The 27,727-nt window shown below is 34.2% G+C and overlaps 2 protein-coding genes across 3 annotated transcripts; one reads left to right on the top strand and one right to left on the bottom strand.

The window, feature by feature from the left end:
- Nucleotides 1–6,273: 6,273 nt before the first annotated feature.
- On the top strand, nt 6,274–14,202 carry LOC110106954 (beta carbonic anhydrase 5, chloroplastic). The gene is made up of 9 exons (XM_020837057.2): nt 6,274–6,616; nt 6,695–6,762; nt 9,392–9,544; nt 9,622–9,670; nt 9,798–9,911; nt 9,999–10,052; nt 10,173–10,255; nt 10,372–10,477; nt 13,796–14,202. The coding sequence occupies exons 1-9, from the start codon at nt 6,512–6,514 to the stop codon at nt 13,991–13,993; spliced, it is 930 nt and encodes a 309-aa protein (XP_020692716.1). The 5' UTR covers nt 6,274–6,511; the 3' UTR covers nt 13,994–14,202.
- Nucleotides 14,203–14,937: 735 nt separating this feature from the next.
- LOC110106953 (peptidyl-prolyl cis-trans isomerase CYP40) lies at nt 14,938–27,330 on the bottom strand. 2 transcript variants are annotated; one of them, XM_020837056.2, is made up of 9 exons: nt 27,050–27,329; nt 25,921–26,421; nt 25,580–25,667; nt 25,419–25,471; nt 24,293–24,397; nt 16,298–16,373; nt 15,786–15,823; nt 15,626–15,706; nt 14,938–15,289 (listed from the first exon to the last, which is right to left on the bottom strand). In XM_020837056.2, the coding sequence occupies exons 1-9, from the start codon at nt 27,266–27,268 to the stop codon at nt 15,275–15,277; spliced, it is 1,176 nt and encodes a 391-aa protein (XP_020692715.1). In that variant the 5' UTR covers nt 27,269–27,329; the 3' UTR covers nt 14,938–15,274. The 2 variants fall into 2 exon arrangements, 1 of the variants encoding a protein (XP_020692715.1); XR_003699844.1 differs by lacking the exons at nt 14,938–15,289; nt 15,626–15,706; nt 15,786–15,823 and having other exon boundaries at nt 16,337–16,373; nt 25,419–25,472; nt 27,050–27,330.
- Between the last annotated feature and the right edge of the window lie 397 nt (nt 27,331–27,727).

Genomic DNA, 27,727 nt, shown 5'->3' with positions numbered 1-27,727 from the left:
AACAAATATAAGACAACCAAGAACATACCACATCATTACATTTAAGATTAAGCAAAAACTAAAGATCACAGGGGTGAACATAGTACATAGAGGCATCAACACATTCTGTTTTCGCTTATTCAACCCATGGAATTGTGTTTGAAGTTGGACAATATTTAAAATGAAACTCAAACTTGCACTACAGATCCAACCAATTTTCTGCGTCAAAAAAGCTTCTTGCACGCCCACTTAAAATCTCCTTCATCTTATTTCTATAAAAATCTAGAATAAATTCTTCCTCCCTTAGCAACCAAGGATGATAAAGAATAACATGATTCATGTCATCCACAAAACTTTCAAAATCTTGTTAAGAAGCACTTTCATGTTGTAGATGATGGTAACATATTTGAAGGACATGAAGACCCACAAAATGACGATCATATGTGTATAACATCCAGTCTTAATATATCCAACCTAAACAGTTTGATAAATTACCTTTCTTGTAAGCATCGATCCTCATTGCTTCTTCGTGCAAATTGAAAAGTGAGTAGTATAGGTCTCCAATCCAGTCACGCATGCAACAACTAAAAATTTCATTCATCCTCGCCTTCATCTTTAAATTAAGGACTATCTGGAGACCTTCTCATACATTCTTTCAATCATCTAACTCCATCACACAGTAAACCTTTCATGGGATGATCTCTAATCTTCTCAAAGCTGTCCAATGCATTATGAACAAATTGATGTATAATCTCAACCCTCAAATTTTACAGAAAACTTACATAGAAGAGGGTTATGCTCAAGACATTTACACTCAAATACAATAATATTTAATGCTCCTAACCATGGCTCTTATGAAAATTAAGATCAAAACCAAAGCAAAATAAGTCTCATTCAAATACAAGTAGACAAGCATTTAAGAATTACATGATAAAAAAATTTAATGAAACAAGCAGGGAAGATTAGATGATGGGACATTAAAACTTTTCAACCATGCAATGTTCCTATAATAAACCATGAGACAGCTAATTCAGCATCCTATTGTAATAGCATGTATTTTGACACAGATAAATAAATTTTCTCAAGAGTCGTTTAATTTTAAGACAAATTTGAAAACTGTTTTCGACTCTTCGCCATATCTTTTAAATTGTAGTCATTTATATTGTAGTATTTTAATTACATGCTTTTTTTTCATAATTTTCGACAACTTGGGCTCGTTGGATTTGTCTCGTCGAGCCCTTCGATTCGAGTATAAGCTCGTCAAAATCGGAGACCGCTTGGTAACTCAAATTGCAGTTTGAACCTTCCAATAGCACTTTGAGCCCTTGATTCGGACTCATTTAAGCTCGGATTGGGTTGATCTTGGTGTCGTTGGGTTGGTATTTCCGAGACGCTCAGTTTGACTGTAAGCTCGCTGAAATCGGAGTTCGGGTGCTCTCTGAATTAATTTTTGAAGTTTTCAACTAGCTTTTGCTTCGAGATTCGTGCCCGATCAAGCTAATTTTTGGAGTACGTATCAACGATAAATAACAATTATGCGGCTCATCTTGATCTGTTGGTTGAGAGATTTTGCTATGAAAGAGGCAAAAACTTTTCATAGAGGGGGCCCTTTATTTTTTTAAATCCCCTCAACTTTCTTCATCGTGCAGGCTTGGGACCCGTATTAGCAATTTTAAAAATTAAACTACTAAATATAAGAAGAATTACACTTACAATATTATACCTTCGGTTCTTCATATTTTCATAGAAGAGGCCTATATTTTAATTATAAGAAGTTCGATTTCATTTTTTATTTTGTTCATAATTCTTTTTTTCTGAATCCTTTATTGGTGTTGATATACAAGATTGTGATGAGGACTTCTTAAAATATTTCTCCATAATTTTTGTACAAATTCAAACTCGTGAACTACATAAAACATAAAAACTATAAACTAAATATAAAACTATTATTTTTTTATCCTACAGAAACTGGACGAGATTCAATGTACAGTTTACAATTTTAAAGAACTCGTTTCTGAGTAATATTAATTAATGTGTTAAAATGATATTTCTTTAAACAAGATTTAATCCTCGTCCACTTTCTGAGATTTTTAACACATTAATCAATAATCAGAAACTGTAAACTGTATTAAATCTAATTTAGTTTAGGATAAAAACAAGCTATAAACTAAACTATAGAAAATAAGAAAATCAAAACCAAAAACAAAATCTTACCTGAGCTGCCAGCCGTATCCAAGACGAAAGAAGCCAAGAAGGGAGAGAAGAGCCCGACGAGAACTTCCTGTCCTGTACCGGACGAGAGCAAACGAAATCTTCTGTGTGCAGAGACGACGTTGCGAGGAGTCCGACTTGACCTTGCTCTGCGCAGCAACTTTTTTGTCTCTATTTATGAATGGACAATTTTTAAGACTAAGCATGATTAGAATTGTAATTAGCGGATTAAGGGCATCTCCAACCGAACGGCAAATACTTGTTTGCCGTCTTGCTTTGCTCCAACCGATCGCCATTTTTGACGCCATTTGATCGCGGATGAACAGTGTGACGTCAATATTGACGTCGCACTGTTCATCTGCGCCATTTTTTTCTCTCTACCGAACAGGTTGGGAAGAAAGACGCGAAAGAAAACGACTGTTTTAGCGGCGAAATGGCGTTGGATTGGAGATGAAACACGGCATTTTTTGATTTCCCTGCATTTTGGAGTGAAAATTGACATTTTCGGTTGGAGATGCCCTAAGCATTGATGTTTTAAATTTAAAAGTATGCATAATCGTCCGTTAAACAGGCGACTAAGCCTTTAGAACAAAATTTTTAAAAAATGAAATTCAGATTCACGTGTGATTTAAATCGCCCATTAAATAGGCGATTTATCCTTGTCCAAAATGATTTTATAAATTAATTTTAGATTGGTTAAGTTACGTGACCTAATTAATGCAATTTCTCAAAAATTAGAAATTATGCATTGACAAAATAACCCGGTGTAATTTATGAAGCGTATCTTTGGAGATGTTTTTTAAAAAAATATTCAAACCTTATGGGATTTTTTTTGGACATTTGTATGTACTAATTTTAGATATTGGAACTCTCTTTTTTAAAAATATCTTTAAAAGCATAGGATCTTGATAATGACAGAATCATTTTGCAATGACAAATCATTTAGCCTACAATAACACCTCACATTAGATGACCTGTAAAGTTGTTTGATCAATTCTAAGTTCTATTGTGATTTTTGGTTGCTAGTGTTAATTGAATAACTTTAATCTCAGCTATTTAAAGGGTAAATGGTAGATACATTGAGTATAATTCTTAAGTTATTTTTGAGTTATTCAGAATATTTTGGTCATGTATGAAGAAGGTTACAGGCATCCCCAACAAAGAAAGATTCAATGATACAAGCCGAAAAATGCATGTTTGCATAGCATGAGTCGATGACAGTCCGTTAGAGCAGAAGGCTAATCATAATGAGATATTTAGGTGTTGCGTCCATGAATGGTAAGAATACAAGGATGATTGCCTATAGGATATGCACACTAGGGGTGTAAGTGAGCCGAGCCGGCTCATAAGCCGGCTCAAACTCGACTCGTTAACGAGCTCGTGAGCCGAGCTTTTCGAGCTTCGAGCTCGAGCTCGAGCCTACAATCGAGCTCGTATGATAAACGAGCTCAAGTTCGAGCTCAACTCGACTAGACTCGAAAGCTTATCAAGCTACTCAAAAATCTATATGAAGTATGTACAGAACAAGCCTATATATAAGCGTATTTACAAGAAGCCGTATGCAAGAAAGTACAAGTAGTTAGCTGACGTGTCATGGCTTTAATACTTCCAAAATGCCCAATTCTGTACATGTAAATTTTTTTTTATTCGAAGGGAGCACGTTCCCTTGCGGGACCCCAACTCACTCTGCCATTGGCCATAGACCAAGAGGTCTTGGATTCATAGCTTTTGTATATGATATAATGTTAATTTGTCTTAATTAACTTAAATATCCAATAAATAAATAAATAAATAAAATGGATTTAAATAATATATTAATTTTATAGTGTTTGTTTTCATTGACTACTAAAAACAATGATATTGATTTTTTTTATTTTTTTTATTAAAAACAATAATTTAATAGTGAGGTTGCTAACTTTGAAAAGTGAAGATTTATATTGATGGTTGATGTCATCATTGTAAAAATTAAGACAATTACATATATCTACTTGTTCAAGCTCAAATAGATATTGCATTGAATTTTTTTGATAATTTTATTGTAAAGAAAATAATTTTTTAAATTTGTTTTAGAAATAAATATTAAATTTTGACTCTTATGAATATTATTTATTGCATAAAGAGTCTTTTAATAAAAAATATATTTGACCGACAGCTCACTTGGCGCCTACTTATTGGGCAAAACAGCTGTTTGCTGCATTAAGTCTGACATCTCATCCAAACCTATTTAAACCCAACGACTCTCCCCTGTCCTCTGCCTGCAATAAGTTGCAGCGGAAGAAGACGGCCACGCAATCACGATAGCTCCGCCATTTAATATACTTTTAATCCAAGCCTCGTGACCTCCGTCCATGGTCGCTCACTTCCAAAAAAAAATATTTGAAATGAAAATTCCTTTGCCTTAAGAAAAAAAAGCATTCATTTCTTTTGTAGCTGAAAAAATAAATTTTATTTCTTACTAGGTGCAAATAACTTAGATTGATAGTCCAATAATTTGTACTCCATATTTTTTTTAATAAGATTAGATAGGGAAGTTCAGTAAGAAATTACATTTTTTTGCTTAGTTAAATAAATCCAAATATGTATTAACTAATTACAAAATCAGTAAAAAACATTTACAAACACTTAATATAAAAATTTGCATTTCTTTGTCTTAGAGCATCTCCAACCGAACGCCAAACTAGCCTATGGCGTCATTCGGTCGCTCCAGCCGAACGCCAAATCTTCCGCCATTTACTTGCGGATGAACAGTTTGGTGTCGCACTATTCACCTACACTATTTTGCTCTCTCAACCGAAAAAAATGCACGAAAGGGAGAAGGATTGTTACCTTCGCATATGCACATAAAATGACGTTCGATTGGAGCAGCATCACGGCATTTTGGAGTTTTGTTGTATTTTGCCGTGAAAAATAGAGTTCTCGGTTGGAGATGCTCTTAATTAGATGAATTCAATTACGCATTAACTTTATTAAAAAAGGCACTAAATATAAAAAAGGTAAAATACACTTACAAACACTAAGCGACTAAACATACTGAAATGTACTGATATATTATAATTATATTAATGAGTATTTAAAAATATTTAAGTAATAGATATGAAGAGCTAATAGATAATATATGGTTCTTTAATACTCATTTATTTTCTATAATTAATCTCCATTGGAAGCTAAAAGAAATAAACAATCCCCCCTTTAACAAACATAAAAAAATACATAATACTAATGAATCCTTTGCTTTTTGCATGATTTATCCATAGATTTCTACAAAAACACATAATATAGGCATCACCTAAAACCACCTCATTCTACAATTTTACATGATGCATTTACTTTTTTTTCCTTATTCTACCATTTATTTAGGAAACTAATAAGAAAATATAAATTTATATTTAAAAAAAAAAACACATTAAAACTTACCTTAAACAGCAAACTCCGGTGGCTAAGCGAAGGGCGACCGGATCGGAGAGGCAAAAGAGTAACGGGTTCGGGACTAGGGCTTCGGCCAGTTGTTTTAAACATACATAAATCATAAATCACCCGTCAAACGGGTGATTTCGGCATAAATATTAATCTCTCGTTAAACAGATGATTATGCCTACTTTTTAAAATTTTTAAAATTGATTATTAATGTGCTAATTATGTTTCTAATCATACTTAGTCTTTAAAATTACCCTTTCTGAATCTGAATCGATAAATTTTTTTTTATTCAAAGGGGGCACGTTCCCCTGCGGAACCCCAACTCACTCTACCATTGACTATAGACCAAGAGGTTTTGAATTCATAGCTTGTCATCATTGTAAAAATTAAGACAGTTGCATATATCTACTTGTTCAAGCTCAAATAGATATTGCATTGAATTTTTTGATAATTTTATTGTAAAGAAAATAATTTTTTTAATTTGTTTTAGAAATAAATATTAAATTTTGACTCTTATGAATATTATTTATTGCATAAAGTCTTTTAATAAAAAATATATTTGACCGACAGCTCACTTGGCGCCTACTTATTGGGCAAAACAGCTGTTTGCTGCATTAAGTCTGACATCTCATCCAAACCTATTTAAACCCAACGACTCTCCCCTGTCCTCTGCCTGCAATAAGTTGCAGCGGAAGAAGACGGCCACGCAATCACGATAGCTCCGCCATTTAATATACTTTTAATCCAAGCCTCGTGACCTCCGTCCATGGTCGCTCACTTCCGCCCACAAAATGCCAACGCTCGATTTCCTTATGGGTCTCTCTCCAAGTAAGAGTAACCAACTGCAAACTTAGATATCGATCCAAACCCTAACCCTCGCTTGGTGGCTCTTTCGTCCGATATTCCGATGGCTTCAGTTTATAGGCTGCTCTCCTTTCACGCAGCGACAAACGATTTGTCCATTGATGGAAACTTCACGGGGTTACATAGAAAGCCGATGGAATCTGTCATGGTGAGATCTCTGTGAGGATTTCTTCTTTGGTGTTTTAGAATGGCTAGTACTAAGGTTTGAAGATGCTGATATTCTCAGATGAACGTCTCGCCTTTACGTTCGATTAGACAGAAGGATTCTCGTTGGAGGAGCTTGGGAACCGTTAAGTAAGCTATTGACCTGATAGATTATGCGGTTTTTATAATTTGTGCATGCGGAACGAGGCTATGTTTTGATTTTCTTTGGGTAATATCACTGTTTTCACTTTGAAAAAATTTTGGCGTTTGTTTTTGGTGATTAGCTTTTTCTTACTTATTTGTCTGGGTTTACAATTTAAAAGGAAATTGCAGAGAAAAGGTCCTGGAAGCCTGAGATTTGAGCAATGGTTTTGTATTGTTACAAAATGGTTTTCGATCGGCCGTTTTTGGCATTATTTTGAGGCCGGTATTTGGGGAAAAAATTTATTAGTAAAAAGTTTAATAAGTGGAATTAAAATGTCGATTAGTGATTTATGAGAATGGAAAAAGAAATTAACTGTTGAAAAATGATGCTATCAATCTATTTGATGCGGATGTTCATGAGAATTTGATTGAATGGTTTGGAGGAGCTTTCTCTAATGGCTAAGTTAACATATTTGCAAACCTCATCCGTATTAAAAAAAATCTAGTTCCATGCTAAAATTTGACAGGGATACTTAGAGGTTTATGAGATTACATTTAGGTTAAATGTGTTATGGATTTGAGTTGTTTGCAATAAAATATTCACTGATGGACAAATTGAGTGTAGCTAAAAATGAAAATATTAAGATGGATTTCTAGTAAAGCTATGAAGAATGAATTGAGGATTATTATATTATTGGAATGATTTGAGTAGGAAATTTTTAAAATAAAATGGTAGATAATAGACTTAGGTAGGTGGTATGAACATGTACAACAAAAGGCAGAAGGTGTACCTTGAAGATGGAAGGGTAAAATTAGTGTTAGATGATTAGGAAGAATGAGAGGTAGGCTAGTGATAACATGAAAAAAATTTGCCCAAAAGATGCCTTTGTTTAGTACTTAATGTAACATTTAGTAGAAGCAAATGGAGAAGAAAGGTTTGTGAAGTTAACCACAAAGCTCAAATAGATGGTATAAGACTAATTATAATGATGTTGATGATATTGGCTTATTGATGAATGACACTGCAATAGACATTACTGCATACCTGCTGCTATCTCACACTTCAGCTCATACCGAAAAAATGAAAAGAGAGAACAAACCGTTTGCTTTTGATAACTTGGTCTGGATGTTTAGAACAATTTTACCATTGACTGGTTTTAAAATTTGTCAAACCTGACATTTTATCTAATTTATTTTTTGCGGCAAAACAATCTAACTTATGTCAATGGCTACATTTAATTGAATAATAGCTTCTTTCTTAGGCTAGAAGCTAACTTTAATCATTTTTTCAGCCTTACTGTGAAGCAGGACTCTTATGAAGATCATTTTTTTTTATATGCAAGCTGTAGGAGATAGTGAGGAGGTATTATATGATATAATTTTAGGAAAATACAATAGGTTTTTACTGTTCTTTGATGTTCTTACTCTTAGGAGCTGTTTTCATGTTCGTAGATCCTTGTGGGTTGGACCGGGAATTAAAGAAAGTGAAAGGCATGGACTGGGATTAAGCATACTGGCTTTGTATCGTTACAAAATAGTTTTAGACGGGACATTCAAAGTTTGGCATAATTTGAAGGCAATTATCGGACTTTTCTTTATAAAAAGTTAATGGACAAAGAAAAAATTGTTAATTTGTGAGTTAGGAGAACACAATAAGAAATTCAATGCCGAAAATGATGCTATTAATTTATTTGATTCAGATATTTTCCAGAAGTTGATGGAATGATTGCCAGGAGCATGCTCTTTATGGCTACAGTTAAATAATTTGTAGTTCTATGCTAGAAATTGACATGAAGACTTAGAAAGGTGAATTTTATAAAATTGCAATTAGATTGGATATGTTTTATGGATTTGAGCAATATGTATTAAAATAGTTGTTGATAGTGAAGTGGAGTGTAGAAAAAATCAGAATCTTAAGATGAATTGGTGACAGCTTGAATAGATTGGATAAAGAATGATTATATTAGCGGGATGGTTGGAGCAGCATCTATTGAAGGTAATGTGATAAAAATAATCTTAGATGGTTTAGATTTGTACAAAATAGAATTAAAGATGCACCAAAAAATAATCATATAAAATTAGTGCCAATATATTAGGAGTAAAGAGAAGTAGAGCAATGGTAACATACAGAAAAACTTGCATTAAAAAAAAAAAAGCTCAGGATAGGTTTATCTCCTCATGCAATATTCAGAAAAAATATTTATAAATTCAACCCTAAGGCCTAAATAGTTGGGTAAGGCTAATACTAATGATTTTGAAGAAGATGCTAGAAATTGGCATATTGATGCGTAACCCAGCAATGGATATCATAGAAGTTTTTTTTTTTTAAAGATAAAAAAGCTAGCATACCTGCTATCTAACGCTTGAGTCATCCTGAAAAAAAGAGATAGAGCATAAACTAGTTGTTGGTGTGATGAATTGGCCTGGATGATTTGGGCAATGCTACTGTTGACTGGTTACTTTAATTTATTTTTTTAGCCAAAAAGTCTAATTTCTGTTCATGGCTGCATAAAATTGATTGAGGATCTCTCTATTAGGTCACCTTAAATTATTTTTCATATTTATTGTGAAGCAGTGCTCTTAAGCTCTACCTGTTTCGAAAGTGTATTCGAATGAAGGAAATTACTATTTGCAGGACTTATTTTGAAGTAATGGCCTCGAAAGATCCTTGTGGGTTGGGACAGGAACTCAAGAAAAGTGATAGGAGACATGATTTGAAAGATAATGATTTAGATCCATTAAAGGATTTTGAAGCCAGGTTCCTGAAATTTAAGAAGCAAGACTACTTGTAAGTTCAAGTGTTTTCAGCCGTAGGCCCATGAAGTTGTGAATTACCATTTTCTTGATGAAAGTTTCAATGAACAGGGAAAATCTGGATCATTATCAAAACCTTGCTCAAGGACAATCACCTAAGGTAGTGCAAACAAGCTTAAGTATAATGGTTCTCCTTTCATCTTCTACCTTCTTTTTACTCTCGTTTAATCATTTAATTGCCATGTTAGAACACCTGTTTAATGCTTTATGGTTGTATCATCTTGCAGTTCATGGTCATTGCATGTGCAGACTCTAGAGTCTGCCCCTCCAAAATCTTGGGTTTACAACCTGGAGAAGCTTTTACTGTCAGGAATGTGGCAAATTTGGTTCCACCATATCAGGTATATTTCTTTTTGAAAAAATGAAGCCACTTCTTATTTTCAATTTTTGAATGTTTTATCGTTCTCTCTTCGCTATCTTTTTAACAGCATGGAGCATCAGAAACAAGTGCAGCTCTTGAGTTTGCCGTAAATACATTAGAGGCAAGGAAAACTAGATATTTGGATAGTTTGTGTTTACTCAATGCAGTGAAGGTTTTCATTGGTTATTTGCTCAATCAAAACATTACAATTGTAACTAAGAATGCTTATAGGATTTTGTAGGTTTCAAATATTTTAGTTGTTGGACATAGTTGCTGTGGGGGTATCAGAGCTCTAATGAGCATGAAACAAAAGTCAAACTCCAAGTATGACTACTGAGCTGTATACTTTAGCCGCTTGTCCTATTTGGGTTCTTTCTTATTGTGATTCATATCTTTATATTTCATTGTAAATAGTATTTTTTCTCTTCCTTCTGTTACAGAAGTTTTATTAGAGATTGGGTGTCTCTTGCAAAGAGTGCAAGGTTAAGCACAGAGGCTGCAGTTGGAAACCTGAGTTTTGAGAAGCAATGTACACATTGTGAAAAGGTGGTAACTATTTTCGTTGTTTTGTTGGCAATATACATTTATATGCTTTACCGCTTAAAATGCATAAATGCTTGTTATTTAAGAAAATCTATTACCAGTAGACAACTCCTATGAATTACTGCAGTTGAATTCCTTATTCTTTTCATGTTACTTTCCAGCAAGATTTAATTCATGTTATTTATGTCGAAAGAACTAGATTATGCTGTAGAACTAGCCTTTTGTCTTGCATGCTTGTGATCAATCTATCTTTTGTGATTACCATTTAATAAAAACATTAGTATGATAATAAATTTGTCATTCAATAATGGCAATGCTGGTACATTAGTAATCATGCAATCTTGATTATAAATGATAAAAAGAATTTCTCTTGATGACTTAAAAATTTTTTACCCTCTTCGGCTACACTTAAACAGTCAGAGGACTTGATCGAGAAGTAACAAATACCCTCAAAGCACCAGACCCTGATAAAGTAGGCAAATTGTTGAGTTAACCATAGAAGTACTTGTCAAAGAGCCTTATCACACTCCTCAATTTGTCTTACACATTGGAGGCAAGTTGTGCTAGTACGATTGGGAATGTCATGCCCATTAGCCCATTAATATGGCATATATAATAATATAGCTACAGCTCAAGGGTGGGAGAACCTGGTCGAGAAGTAACAGATACCCTCAAAGCGCCATACCCAAATGCTATAGGCAAACTATTATGTTAACCACAATATATTGTACTTTTCAAAGAGCCATGTCGCACTGTTCAGTTGGCATGCACGTTGGGTTCAAGTTACACTAGCACAATAAAAAATGTTATGAGGGTGTCGTTTACATCTTTAAAAGGTTGCTCTAGCTCCATCTCAAAGTAATTTCCTAGCTGCTAGCCTCCTTAGTCCCATATCTCAAGTTCAGACTCTCTTCATGGATGAAGTATTCTGTGCGGACGCCGAACGCCGTCCCGAGCCCAATGAAAATGCGCCACGTCACCCCCTACTCGGTACCGCGGCTCGGTACCGAGCTCGGCACTGCTCGGCACCGGATGACGTGGCTGCACCCGATTCGCCTCTGGACAGTAAGCTGTGTCCGATGCCCGCACAGAATAATCTCTCCTCTTCATGAGCGGGGAACCTGAATGTGTATATGATAGGAGTGTTGTACTTCACATCTGGTCCCTATGTTTACTAGGCTCATGGGAAAGCTATTCACGGCGAAGTTGTTGGTTAAGATGAAAATTACCTCTTGCTCAAGCACTGTCACCTTCAATTTCATCTCTTGAAAAATTGGCGAGAGAAGGTTTTGTTGTAGACCTTCAAGAGCCACACAATCTTTAGCAAGCAAAGTTTTGTGACTTCGTGTAAAGAACATGTAGTCGAAGTCTATACTATTTACAAGACATGAAGCCCTAAAGATGGGTGGAAATGCTAAAGTTTTACATTTAAAACCCTGTTACATCAACTCCTTTCCAAGAATCTCAAGATATCTGAAACAAATCATGACCAAACATAGATCTTCAAGTGGTTATTTCATTGTTAGAAGTTTCAAATTTTAAATAGCAGTGCTTTTTCTAATCACATTTTGGCTTCGTTTGGGACGGCTTTTTTACTGTTTCTTGAAGCAACTTTCTAGTACAAAATTTTTAATTTTTATATTAAAAAGCTGCTTCAAGAAGCAATAAAAAAGATCGTCCCAAACAAAACCTTTATAGGAAATAATTTAGTCTTAAAAATTCACAATTTTTTTCTCAGGACCTCATGTTATTGTAAAGACGTTGAGCTGCATGGATTTCACTTGTAGCTTGCTTTAGTGAGCAAAGCTGTTTCAGGGCTATAGACCATAACTTTCCTTCTATATGCTCCAACCTCTATTTGTGCTCACACATATACCCTTGTAAGGTCATACAGTTCGTTCATGTAGTTGCTTATGTAAGTGTTAATCAAATCGTTCTCTACAATTTGTATTTTATCTTCTCATTTATTCACCCAATTGGTTTGCAATCAATAATTCACCTTGAAGAGCATGCACCTCCTTCAGATCTTCCTCCTTTTGTTGATAAAAAGGGTAGGCAGGGGTGTATCGTAATATATTGTCTCCATCTTGCTCGCAATAATTTACTTGGCTTTGCCTTTGAATATGTGCAAAATTCTTATGTCTTCTGCTTCTCCATCGTCTCCTTAACGCCTTTGCACCATCCACATTAAAGTTTGATTGCGCTCCCTCGAGTGTTTTTCAAGTCTTCGATGACAAACTCTTTGTCATACTTGGCTTCATCTTCCTCCAACAAGCATTCATGAAGAGTTGTGTAGAAGTTAGTTTTTGCTCGAGCATCATTCCCATTAGGCTTCTCAATACGAGCATCTTTGATCTTAGCAAATTTAGGCTTCGTTTGGGATTAATTTTTTAATTGTTTCTTAAAGCAGCTTCTGGTATAAAAATTTAAAACTTTTGTACTAAGAAGTTATTTTAAGAAGCAGTAAGAAAACCATCCCAAACGAAATCTTAGCCTTCTACAACAACAACATCAAGCCTTTATCTCACTTTGTGGGATATGCTACATGAATCTTTTTTCTTCATTGTATCCTATTAAGAGTAATTCTCATTTAAATCTAATAAATAAAGGTCCTTTCTAATACTTTCTAACCAAGTCTTTTTAGGTCTATCTCTACTACTCTTAACATAAGCCAAATCTAATATATCTACTATGCTAACATGGTCACCAGAAAGACGACATTGCCAGGTCTCAAGCTCTGGATGAGAAAAGTGTAGAATTGTGTTAGATAGTTTACAGTCACCTAGCAATTCTTCTTAGCAGACTTCTCAGGAATTTCCTCTACAGCTCATCTTTTGGGAACACTTCCTCTTAGGGAGAGTTCGGTTCTTCTCGGGAAGACCACCTTTTGGTGCCTAACTCAAGATCTACACCTCATTAGATTTACTTGTCATATGAACCTTCAAGATGTTGCTACACGTTAAAAAAAAAAAAAAAAAAAGATGTTGCTACACGTTGTAAGCATGCTTGCCTTTATCCTAAGCAAGGATCAGGGGGTGTCAATTTTGGGTCACTGGTTGGGTTCTGGTCGAACCCGAAATTCATCCGGTACTATTTGGGTCAACTCGAACCTGAAACATGCCCTTTTTTTAGACCTGAACTTGACCCGCTTTGAGTCCCGGTCAATCCGACACGACCCAAATGACCCTTGCCAAGAATGTCCCAATTTCCCTTTAAAAGCTATTGGCGCAGTAAAATTTTGAAAAAATAATATGATCGCTTGCGCTTGATATGTCTATCTATTTGAAATTCTTTAAAGAAAATCTTCTTCTGCTGGTTTAGGAATCAATTAACGGCTCACTGCTGAACCTATTGACATACCCATGGATTGAGGAGAGAGTGACTGAAGGAGTGCTTTCTCTCCATGGAGGCTATTATGACTTCACTGATTGCAGTTTCGAAAAATGGACGCTGGTTTATAGGGAAAGCTTGGAGGGTGGAAGCAAGTTTGCTATAAAAGGTTCTTCAACATGGTCCTGATCAATCAATCTTCCATTCTGGCAAGAAAATAAACCCTTTTTTTATTGTGATCTTTCTATGTGATTGTGTTTGTAATGTTGTGATATGGTATACAGATTTATGCTATATAGGATATAAATAAACTTAACATATCTGTCCTATGTAAAGTAATTTATCACTTGTTACCTTTTTTTAATGTAATTAATAAACCCAGCTCCATTTACCATGAATGGTTGTGTTTCTTTTCTTATATTGATGTTGCATTAGTGTTTTGTTTTCTGCATAAATTAAAATTATGATGTCATTATTCCAAAATAAAGCAGTAAAAAATTTATCAAATAAGGTCATTCAATATGATTATACAAAATTATTTCCTTACTGTAATGAGTATACAAAGTTTTCATCGCTATCAATAAAATGGTCTGAAAAGTTTGACAAAAGAATAGAAATGTAACTGAAATTCCATGACCAACATCAAGCAGATTCATATTAAGCAGATTCATATTACATGAGACAAATTGAGGGGGCAAGAAAATTGCTAGACCGGACCGGCTTACGGATGAAATAGGCGGAAGTTCTTGATTCTAGTAAAGATTTTTGCGGAAGTTTGAGGGAAATTTTAAATGTAGGGATTGTTTAAAGATTTCCTTTTGAATTATATTCATTAGATATTTATTTTCTTAGGATTAGGGTATCTTGAACTTTTAGGTTTAGGTTTTTAGACTCTAAGGCGTCTAGAGATTAGTGAGAGATAGATCCTCCTCTCGAATAGAGGATCAATTGTATCTTGATATTTTCCAATTTCTATTTCATCAAATAATATAAATTATCAACTGTTTTTTTAGTTTTTCATGGAGAATTCTCACTATTTTTCAAATATTGTTAGAAAATTCTTGAGATCTTCAAGAGTTTCCTATCAAAAAAGATAATGGAAATACAGTTACCCAGAACAAGCTACAAAATGCTAAGCTACTCAAAACCCCAACTTTAATTATGAATAACGTTCAAATTGTTTGAGTTTCAGATAAGGACTAAATGTTTAGAAAGCAGCCCGTATAAAAAGAAAGCTCTCAAATATAAAACATGCACATGCAGTAAAATGCACCTGCAATCGTTCCTCTAAAAACAGCACAAATGAGGGGGACCAAAACAAAAAGATCGACGCTCAGGACGAGAAATCTGCCAGAAAAATCAAAATGAGAAAATTAAGGAAATTCCATAACCAAACTAAATTGACTTGAACTTTTGTATAGCACTTCTTTCATCTTAAAGAGCTTCCGACAGTTTCAAAATGAACTCTTTTCATTGATTTTTGTCCTACAAAAAGAAAAAAGAAAAAAAGTAAGAAAAACACTCAGAAGAAAAAAGCTTTTTCTTTGAAGCTTTCATTTATAAGAGAGATTATTCTGTGCAGTGTTCATCTCAAGGCTAATCCGAATGCACCACATCATTCAATGCACTGTGCATTTGATGATATGGCGCATCCAGATTAGCCTCCAGACGCGTCCGAACACCGTACGTAATATTTTTTTCATTGATAGGGTACTTGATGAAATTTTTTTAACAATAAACTTTTTTTCTTAAGAGAAAATTGATTTCTCTATTTTTATTAACAATAAACTTGATTGAAATTTACAAGCAAGAAAAGCTAACCTCAATAGTGGGGTCGGACTTGGCAGAACTTGGAAACATCCTTGCGAAGGCCCTTCGCTCTTGATCCCTCCTATCAGCAATCTGTAAAGAGTTATAGAAGGCTAAATAGGAAACAGAATACTTTAACAGTTCCCGACCACCAGTTAAAGCTTAACAATACCTTTTTCTTTGCAGCAGCTAGCTCTTTCTTTATACCTCCTGAAAGAAAAATGAATTATAAAAAAACGGCTAACTTATTTTTTTCCGGAACGGGGGTATCTACCCGCTGACATTCCAAAGGGAGTATTTCGTGGCGTAACTAATGCCTCAGTGGAACATAAAGAGGCCAACCACCGGCACCGGGCTCACACTTGCTTTGCCCTACTAAAGAGGCGAGGCCATAGTAGAGAGGATTCGAATCCGGGGTGAGGGGTTCCCAACCATGCTCGACCACCAACCACCCTAAGCCGTGGGTTAAACGGCTTACTTTTAAATTGCAATAAGAAACGTCCCCGTTGGTGGGCGAGCACGGTTGAGAACCCCTCATCCCGAGTTAGAATTCACTCTACTAAAAAGAAAGAACGGCTCACTTTTGAGAGATTTCATGAAGTACACAGAGGAATGTCCTTCAAATAAATACAACAGCTCACTTGAAAAACGAGGGATTTCTTAAAGCACAGAAGTAACACTAACCATCATTTGGCTCAAGTTCCAAAGCCTTCTTGAAGCTTTCTACGGCAGCATCAATGTCATTCAAGGCAATGTGTGCCTACGAGATTTTAGAGGCATTAAAAAGACAAATAGCTGAAATATTCGTGTTTCAAAGGAAAGCAAATAAATATTGCAAAACAATCTATAAATTTAATTATATATAATTGTGCTTTAAGGAAAATTGATAACAAATCTCACAAAAATAATCTATCAATTTAACAACATACATCAGTAATTCCCTTCAATTTGATTCAACTAGCACCCTCCATCCACTCTACCATCTAGTTTTGCTCTCAAGTTCAAGAGATATTGACATCCAGCGAAATACTAGGACCACAGGTTCTTCGATAGAAGACTTTTTAGTATCTAGAGTTCTTTAAAAATAAATATAGAATGAAATGCACAAAAAATCATGCACACAAAGACATTCTTAGTTCATAACCATCAAGAAAAAATTTTCTTTTGATGAAAGCATAAAAAAATGCAAAATTAAGCCAGGTGATAATTTAATAATAGTACAAATAGACATTTATGAAAATCACCTAATAATAACAACATCATCAAACCTTTATCCCACTATGTGGCATCAGCTACATGAATCCTTTTTTTTTCCATCGTATCTTGTTAAGATAATCAAATTCTCATTTAAATTTAATAAAGAAAGTTCATTTATATATTTTCCAACCAAGTCCTTATAGGTCTACCTATACATTTCTTAACATAAGCTAAATCTAATACATCTACTCTCCTAACCGGGTCATCGGAAGGCCACCGATTTATGTGACCAAACCATCTAAGGTGACTATCTCTATTTCTTATATTCCATTGGAGCTACTCCAACCTCTTCACGTATATTTTCATTAGGTATCATGTCTCTAAGAGTAAAGCCACTCATCCACCTGAGCATCTTCATCTATGCAATACTTACTTAATACTATGCTTCTCTTTTAACCAAGGAAGATCACCCATCAATGAAAAAATACATCAAATCATAAAGTCCTGTTTCTACAAATTCTGACAATTTTCATCACACAAAAGAGAAAATTACTGAAATCTCACATAAATAAAAAAAAGATTCTATGAATAAAATCACTAGAATGTTAATCAGAGCCATTCGCCAGTACCAGAGATAACTTCCCTCAAGACTTAATGGTAACCACTTCCACTTAGCAATAAAGAATCACATCCAATCGCTCATTTAATTTAAGATGGAAAACAAAAATAACTCGGGATGATTATTAAGAATATCCTTTACATGCTTCAGGTATCCACCATTATAATCATATAAGTTTCTTTTTATAATCATAAAAATTCCTCTCAAAATTGAAACAAATTATTTGAATGCAAGCATAATTTTTATCACAATAGGACCGAAAATTTCATTGAATCCAAAAGCCAACAATTCATGCCTCAAAGCTACAATACAGAAATTGCAATTTTCGACAGTGAAGGAATTCAAAAATTTTCTAACACTAAAAGCATGCCCAAAAAACTCAAATTACGGCAGAATAGAAGGCCAAAGCAATAGTAATTCCAAGTCACACCAACCGACGAATCAGCAGTTAAGAACAATGCTGCCGCAAAAAAAAAAACGTTAGTCAACTGCTAAATCAAATAGCCAGGGAACCAACAGCAGCACAAATTACAGCCCAACCCTATCAACCCAATTACCAAAGAGCTATAGTAAGGTCCATCAAAAGCTAACAAAAAAAAGCAAATTAAAACCAAAAAGAGATTCATCCCAAAAAATAAAATGAACCAAATCAAGCTCAATACATAACCAACAGCCATATTCAGTTAAAGCCTAATTAGCAATTTATCAACCCAACTGAAAACCACATAAGCAATCCCAACAAAAATCAATGCTACACAAATCAGAAAGCAGCAACTTGAGAACCAAATCAGGGAAAAGAACAAAACATTCTCTATAGAAATCAGCATAAGGATTTTCATGAACTATGAAAATTACTTAATAGAAAACAAAGTAAAAACACCATTTTGATCATCAATTTGCTCATCTTAACACATATGGTTTGTATTTTCAACTATAAGTTTTAAGATTTTCATCATATATTGCTCTGCTTTAAAAATTCAACTTCCACAATTGAGAATTTAATACTCATCAATCAAATTTGGGTATAACTATTGTGTTTCTAATAAATTAAGCCATAAACCATCATCATAACTAAAGATATCACACCATTGCACAAGATACTATTGGTATCCATCTTCAGCAGACATACAATCTCATCATTTAGCATTTCTTTTGGAACAAATGCGTAGAACAATCTCGCGAAGTGTTGAATGTGAATACGCAAAGAGATGGAAGAAAAGAAGAATCAAAGGACTTGATAATAGGTTTGCAAATTCAGTTATATTAGATAAATTGAAGACAAGATTGACATCAAAATGCCCCAAAATTTTCAATTCACAAGTGAAGAAATTGTTTAGGGGAAATTCAATTTGAATTTTATTCCTTGGGATCATTACATATATATATACACTCAAGGAGAATAAGCAGAAAAATAAAGACATTTAATCTAATTAATTATAATAAACAGAAGATGAAAGTCATTTCATCTAATTGATTCTAATAATTATATCCCATAGATCTTGTAATCAATCTCACGAATCATGGTGTCAGAAGAAGAAATCTCCAACTGCAGCCCACGATTGCAGCTACGGATTGTTAAGCCATCAAAGCCGTGGGTCCCCTCCTTATCGTGAGATTCAATACTCTCTCTCAAGTTGGGTTGTATAGGTTGTACAATCCTAACTTGCAAACAAACTTATCAAGTAGAGAGCCTGATAGTGCCTTTGTTAGAACATCGGCAAATTGTTCATTAGTTGGGGTATATACACTTCAATTTCTGAGTTCTTTATTTTCACAAATATAAAGTGTCTATCAATGGTAACATATTTTGTTATGTCGTTATGTACTGGATCCTTGGTCATGCTGATTGCGGCTTGATTGTCACATTTCAACTTTATTGTGCATTCAATCTTTATTCTCAAATAAATCAATACTCATTTGATCCAAATAACTAGCTTTACAAATAATAACTTCTAATGCTCTCAGTTCATATTCCGCACTGCTTTTAGAAACAACATGTTGTTTCTTGCTCCTCCATGTCACTAGATTTCCCCACACAAATGAACAATATCCTATGGTCATTCAAGTGTCAACCTGGCTTCCTGCCCAATATGCATCAGAATATATGATCAATTTCATATCTTCATTTTTCTTGAATAATAGCCCATTTCGTTGAGTGTTCTTGAGATATCTCAATATTTGATATGATGCCTCAATGTGAACCTTCATAGGATTACTCATATATTGGATCACCATGCTCATAGCAAACCCAATATCTGGACCGGTTTGGGAGAGACTAGAGAGAGGTATATAAGCTTTTCAATTAGACGTTGATATCTTCCTTTATCTAATAGAAACCCCTCCTTTTCTATCCCAAGTTTCTTCTTAGGATCCATAGGCATACTGGCTGGTCTGCATCCCAATAGGCCAATCTGCTTAAGTAGGTCTAAGGTATACTTGCATTGGGAAACAAATATGCCTTTGCTTGATCGAGCTACCTCCATACCAAGGAAGTATCTAAGTGATCATAGATCTTTAACTTCAAACTTCTTGGATAGAAACCCCCTCCTTTTCTTGTTGAGTAAAAGAAGAAGTCTACATGGAGATTTCCAATAAGGATGATGTCATTCACGTATATAATCAATATTGTTACCATGTTTCTTTCTGGTTGCTTCACAAATAAGGCATGATCTGTCTGGCATTGTCTAAAACCATGGCCTTTTACATACTTTGAGAATCTTCCAAACTATGCTCTAGGAGACTGCTTTAATCCATACAAGGATTTCAACAATTTACACACTTTGCCCCTTCCATAAGACTTTTGAATCCCCTTTGGAATCTCCATGTAGACTTCTTCTTTTACTCAACAATGCATTCTTAATATCTAGTTGATTTGGGAGTCAATCTAAATTTGTTGCTAAGGAAAGAAGAATCTTGACGGTGTTGAGCTTTGAAATAGGAGCAAAAAATTTCTGAAAATCTATTCCATAAAACTGAGTGAATCCTCTTGCAACCAATCTAGCTTTCAGCCTCTCAACACTACCATCCTCTTTATGCTTTACAATGAACACACATTTGTAGGTTACAACTTTCTTTCCTAGTGAGAAATTTGCAATTACCCATGTTTAATTTTTCTGCAAGGCCATAATTTCTACTTTAATAGCCTGTCTCCATCTTTGGGTGATTCAAAGCTTCATGAATATTGGTTAGAATCTGCACATCATCCAACTTGGAAAGAAAGACTTGATAAGTGTCTGATAATCTACTATAAGAGAGAGAATTTTCAATTGGATGCTTGGTGCATGATTCTTTCTAGTCATTTTATGACTTATCTCCTTTTGAATTTCCTCATTTTTCTCCTCTATATGAATCTCTACAGTTGCTGGATCCATTGAAGGAGATTTGACATGTGCAAGATGTGCTCACTGCTCTGCATATGCTGATTTTTTTTTCTTTTCCTTGAGTATACATATGGTTGTTCCTTAATAGTTGCTCTTTGCAGGGATTGATTAGGACTTATTGGTGGAGGCTATAGGTTTGAAGGTGGAGGTTGAAACCTAGGAGATATACCTTGGAAAATACTCGTGGTTTAGATTTCTTGTGATATTTGTTGATTTTGACTAGACACTGGTTGTATAATAAGGAATTTCACTCCCGAGTTTGAAATTCTCCTTCATTCTCCCCCTGAATTTCAAAACTAGTGAAGTATGGGTTGTTTTTAAAAAAGGTGACATCCATAGTTTCAAATACCTTCCTAGAAGTAGGGAAAAAGCATTTATAGCCTCTTTTTGTTGGCGAATAGGCAATAAAGACGCATTTTTTATCTTGGGTCTAACTTGCTCCTATCTTGTGAATTGAAATGAACAGAGGAAGAGCACCCAAACAACTTTAGGTGGAAGATTTGATGATATGAATCGAGCCTGAGAATAGGCTTTGAATAGAGTTTGCCAGGTGTTCCAAATTTTAGTACCCGAGTAGGTAACCTATTTATTAGATATGTAGCAGTAAGAATGACTTCCCCCATAGATATTTTGATACTTTTGTAAATAGTATAATAGGTCAGGCAACATCCAGGAGTTGCCTATTTTTCCTTTCAACTATTCCATTTTGTTGAGGTGTATCCACACATGAACTCACTTGGATTATCCCTTAGCTTGATAGATATTCTCTCATAATAGAATGAAAGTAATCTCTCCCACTGTCTGACTTTAAGATTTGAATTAATGGAATTTGAATCATCGGTTGAAATGATTTGAATATCCTTTCAACTTCAAATTTTTCCATCATTAAATAAACCCAAGTGAGTCTAGTATGATCATCAACAAATATCACAAACCACCTTGCACCATTAATATTTGTAACATTTGAGGGTCCTCAAATAGCACTATGGATCAAAACAAAGGGTTCAAAAGGGGTAAGGAACAATTGGATAAGATGATTTTGTATGTTTAGCCAATTGGCAAATTTCACATTTGAACAAATTTGAATTTTTATTAATAAATAAATGAGGAAAAAGCTTTTCAAGATACATGAAATTTGGATGACCTAACATATAATGCCACATAGTAATCTCTATATCTTGACCTACTCTAGAATGACTCTCAAAAAACTGACTCACAATAGGATGATTCTTAGCAACAATTAATGATTTGGGCGTCTTGATGTAGTATAACCTAGAACACATCTCAGTACTGTCAATCTTCTTCCCCGAATCCACTTCCTGAAAATTACATACATTATTGGAGAAAATTGTTAAACAATTATTGTCACGAGTCAATTTACTAATGGAAATCAAATTACGCTCAATATTGGGCACATAAAGCACTGATTTAAGGGTGATAGCTACTATGACAAAAGCGGAACCAATTTCAAAATCTTTGGATGTTGAGCCATCAGTAACCTTAACTACTCGATTTGAATGATAATTTTGATATTCATGGACAGTAATGTCTCCTGTCATATGATCTGATGCTCCTAAGTTAATAACCCAAAGTTTCGACTGTTTTATACTTGAGTAAGCATGTAGTTTGGTAGCAGATTCTAGAGAATACCACTAGGCTCAAAACTACAATTGAATATCAATAGACCTTCAAATCATGTACATAAGAACCCTATACATTAAGGGTAGAAAGCAGCTAGAAAATCATAGAATTTTCATATTCCAATGCTAACCCTCAAATTATATAACAAGTTCCCTTTTATAGACTCCAAAAGACCTTTGGACTTCACGATATTTAATATCCAAAAAGTAGAAAATAAATAGAATGGAAGATTGTGGAAAGAACAAGATCATAAAGTGGTGATTCATTTCAAAGAAAGAGAGAAGAAAAGAAAAAAAAAAAGAGCGTTAAGACAGGGAAGGGGTCTAAAGCCTTTTTAAAATATAGGTATTTGCAATGATGAGGACATTAAAAATCATAAGCAAGCAATAATTAACTAATTTGAATAAAAAATAAGAGGTGGCTAGCCCCAGAGGAGAAAAATACATGGGAAAATCTAAAAACGTGATAATTTATCCACCCAATTATTAAAAAGACCCATGACACATTAATAATCCGAAATACAAAATATCCTCAATACAACCATCACATAAGGAAAATAAATAATAAAAAATAAATAAATATTTAGAGAATGAGGCAAAGAACTCCCAATAGTTTTTATGATGTCAGACTATAACCATTAGATTCATATTACAAGAAATCAAAAGCCACAAATAAAATTTATTGTAATCTAATAATTCATCGAAGAAATAATATCAAATGTAAGCATCTCAAGAATTATTATATCAATTTGTTCATTGATTTATCATCTACAATACGCATGATTTGTTCAATTTAACTTATAATTGTTTTTATTTCTTGATTTTACATGTCATCAAAGTTATGCAATTCCTAAGGACAACAGCCATGCATAATCTGACCAGCTGGTGAAGGAGAGTTTAAAGCCATATGGTGAATCACAAATTAGGCTAAAAAATATGTCTATGACATTGTAACACTGGAAATGGTTTGCCCAAAATAATAGCATTGAATTTCTACCTCTAAGAACACATAAGTAGGTGTTCACATTTTCCAATATCAAGTCTGTCAAATTTGGTATAAAGGTACTGCCAATCAAGATATTTTACTTTTTACAAAAACTAATATCCAAACATAAAATCACATATTTTGGGCCAATTATGTTCAACATCACAATCATAGTATCAAGTGCTTTTTTTAATAGGGTGAATACTGGTATACATTGGTAATCTACACAAAAAACATACTTATAATACAAATAGTTACCGAAGTTTGGATTCTAAGTGCTTTAGCAAAGAACAGTAGTAACCAAGATGTATTACCATGGTATTCTTTAACGCATCATGCTAGAGATGGAAAGGCACAGCTCACTGTAAAAAGAAAACAGCACAAAAATTTGGCTTCTAATAGAAATGACAGAAGGAAGAAATATGGAGTAAAGTCTATACGACGGCAAGAGAGATAATTTGTTATTATTACAGCTTGAGGTGCAAAGAAGAAATTTGTGATCTCTCTTCTCGAATAAATCTTTTCAATTTTTTTTATTATTTGTTTAGCATTTTTCTATTCGTTTTCCCAGTTCATTTATTTGTATGAGTCAAATTGTATTGCCATGCGTGGTAATATCATGGCTCCCCAGGCACGCTAACATACAGAAAGCAGCAGAGATAATTTAATTGACATTGCATTGAAGTAGGAAATTTAAGAAAGACTCATCCATTAGAAAAATGTGCCTACAAGATTAACAAATTCCAGCTAAATATCAATGGGAGAACCATTAGGGAATTCATAGAATATCAAATGATAAGGAAAAACGTCACTGAATTTCCGGAAATGCAAAGAATATAATTGATCATGGATACTAACCTGACCTTGCCTAAAATACGCTTTGGCATTGCCTTCTCTTTCACGAATGGCAAAGTCAGCATCTAACAAAGCTCCCTTCAAGTCTCCCAATTTGACCTTGCAGGCCTACAATTAAAGATTATATTAAAAAAATCATAAAGATGATGAAGTGACATAGACATCCTTCAGCAAGAAAAGAACTAATATGCCAACAAAATCTGAAATGCTGACAATATCAGAAGAAATCAAGGCTTGAAGGTTGTGTAGCAGCTAAAAAGTATATGAATGAATATGATAAATAATTAAAAACAAATTGCCAATTCATTAATAGTCTGAGAAGAGAATATGGATAAATTAATCAAATTTCAAATTTAATCACAATAGGTGCAGCTGCTACTCGAAAAAGAACACTCTAAAATTTGCATTCTTTATTTTCATTGCCCATGCACTAAGCAAAAAAAAACTTGAAGCTAATTTACCACACAAAATAACATCCAAAGTACAAGGGAAGTGCTAGTACTGAAAGAATCAATTCAAAAGTTTCATTAAATACATAATTAGTATAAGTAACAATAACCCATACCAATCAATTCTACCAAAAGATAAAACTATCATTGCTGCTTACGAAGGTGCACAACGTAAGCAATTCTCCATGCTGCGCAACCAGTTAAAAGCAGATTACAATATTACATCAAAGCTTTTATGTCAAAAAGCATTCAACTACTTATTAGTTTTCAAAGGAAACTAAAGATAGAATGGACAAGCTAACAAGCAGTGTTTTCCTGAGCAAAATTTTGCAGATTTTACAGATTTGCCCAAACACGAGGCATCAACTACAGTGGTTAATAATCATAATAAATTCAGTATACCTGCCAACTAATCTATTCTGAATAATTCCAATTTAGTGAATCACATTTGGGACTTTTTGATAAATCGAAAAGTGAAACAACAGCACAAAAAGTTTGAGATGATATGGTTGTGAAAACTTCCAAGGAAAATAGTAATAGATCATTCGTGTACTAGCATCACAATTAAATATTCCCATCTATCATCAAATTCAGATTTTCAAAAATGGTTACATTGCAATTAAATGCTAATACAATTGGATCACAGTACTTTGTTCAAAGATTGCAGAAAAAAATCTTACTGAACTATTAGTGAGTATCACTGATTTTGTCTTCCGCAATAACAAACTTTTTTCTGGAAATCATCAAAAAATAAAAATAAAAAATTTTAAAAAATAGAAAACAGAAATGTTAGAAGAATAATTTAAAAATTCCGTGGTTAAAAAAAAATCCAACATCCTGCCTTCATCGATTTCCTCCTTCTCCCAACAGACATCCAAGTAGCGCAATGCCTTGCGATATTTTCTAACAGCCATCTTATAATCTTCTTTCTGCATAAAATGGGCAATTTAGGAGAACAAGATCAGTAATAAGGCATCAGAAAAACTGCAAGCACAAACAGATATGAGCAAAAGTATTTTCTGCCATGAAATAATTGATATAAGAAGCAATCAAATATCTCAAAAAGCACGTCAAGCATTATCTGCAATGAAAACATTATCAAAGAAAGAAATCGATCTTCCATTAAAGCAAACTAGTTAATCAGTAAAATCAAAACATTAAAAAAGAGATCAAACAAGTAACCTTGTAGTACTCATTCCCAAGGGATTTGGCAGCATCCACAGCATTTATCCACCATGAAACCTCATCATGTTTCTCATCAAGATCAGCAGGCCAATCTGGATAAATGTCTCCATCTTTGAAGAAATTTATAGCTCCATCATCAACACCTTCAGCAAGTTCTCCGCAGTCGGAAATTATGACATCGGCAATTGGACAATCACCATCTCCAACAGGGGTATGCTCAACTGAGCGAACTACTCCCATACCTTTCAATACCTTTCCAAATACAACATGTTTTCCATCAAGATGAGGCGTTCGTGTAGTAGTAATGAAGAATTGTGACCCATTTGTATTTGGCCCAGAATTTGCCATTGACAGCATGCCTTTCTTATGATGTTTTAACTCAAAGTTTTCATCCTCAAATTTCAAACCATAGATTGATTCTCCTCCAGTTCCATCACCAGCAGAAATATCTCCACCTTGAACCATAAAACCTTTTATCACACGATGAAAACGTGAACCCTGGAGATAAAAATATAACAAATTAACACAATCATAAGTGAAATTAAAATGCAAAGAGAAAACAAGAAAAAAAAAAAGTATAACTACGGATTTTAGGTGTCAGTACATGTAGTAGGAAACCAGTTTAACAACTTGCACGGGGTAAAGCCTAACACTGTATAAAAAATATGGAAAAAAAAACATGAAACCAACTGCTGCGCATTAGTGGCTAAACATTCATATATGCACTCAGAACTTAAACAAGAGCAACTATGTACCAGGACATGTAAAAGAAACTTACTCCCGACTAATCTCGCAACAATAAACCTCACATTCATAGAAAAGAATTCAAAGCCCCTTTATAATTTCAATACTTCACAGCGTCCATAAGCAATCCACTATTGTTACCACATAAAACAAAAGAGGGTTTCATAACATATCCGGGGGCATCAGACAAACAGCAATAGATAATAAAAATACGCTATAAAGAATGAACAAAACCAGACAATCGCCAAGATTTCAAGACGACGCCAAAGATTCATAATCCAAGCATCTCTATCTTATAAGGGCTAAACAAACTAAACCAAGAGACTATTTCTTATCGCAAACTCAAAGACAGTTAATAATAAAGGGTCTGAAAACACCGAACCTTGAAGTGGAGAGGAACGCCGGTATTGGGGCCAATACCCCTCTCACCAGTGCAGAGTAGACGGAAGTTCTCCGCCGTCTTCGGCACCACATCAGCGAAGAGCTCTATCACGATCCTACCTTCCAACTCTCCGCCAATGCTGATGTCCATGAAGCATCTTGGGTTTCTCACAGAAGCATCCAAAGTCAATCCCTCCATTTCATTCTCCAAAGCACTCATTCTCCCTCTCCCTCTTCCTCTGAGCTTCACTCCCACAAGCCGAAGACTATTGAAAGTTGAAACCCTAATAATAAAGCCTACTAAAGCACTTGACTGCAGTTGTTCCAGAAATTGTTCCTTTTATTCAATTCAAAACTCCCACTCACCGCCCTACGACCCATTCGTCCCATTTCTAATTGATTTTCGTGGAATGGGAAGGACTTCTTTATTTGACCATCTCTAAGAATGGGTATTGAAAGATTAATTAGTAAATATGTGTGGTAAAATTCAAACACATTTATATGCACATACAATAGCACTAATATTATTTGGAAATTTTTACTTTTTATGCCTTTTAATATATATATATGGTATAATATCTATTTATATATTTTTAGTCAAATATTCATTTATGTCATTTTTGAATGAAAATATCCTTTTATATATATTTGGTATAGTATCCATTTATATATTTTTATT

The sequence above is a fragment of the Dendrobium catenatum genome, unplaced genomic scaffold (assembly GCF_001605985.2).
Source record: "Dendrobium catenatum unplaced genomic scaffold, ASM160598v2 original_scaffold_234600, whole genome shotgun sequence".
NCBI lineage: Eukaryota > Viridiplantae > Streptophyta > Magnoliopsida > Asparagales > Orchidaceae > Dendrobium > Dendrobium catenatum.
The sequence above is the reverse complement of the archived record's forward strand: the minus strand, read 5'-3'. Positions and strand labels throughout refer to the sequence as shown.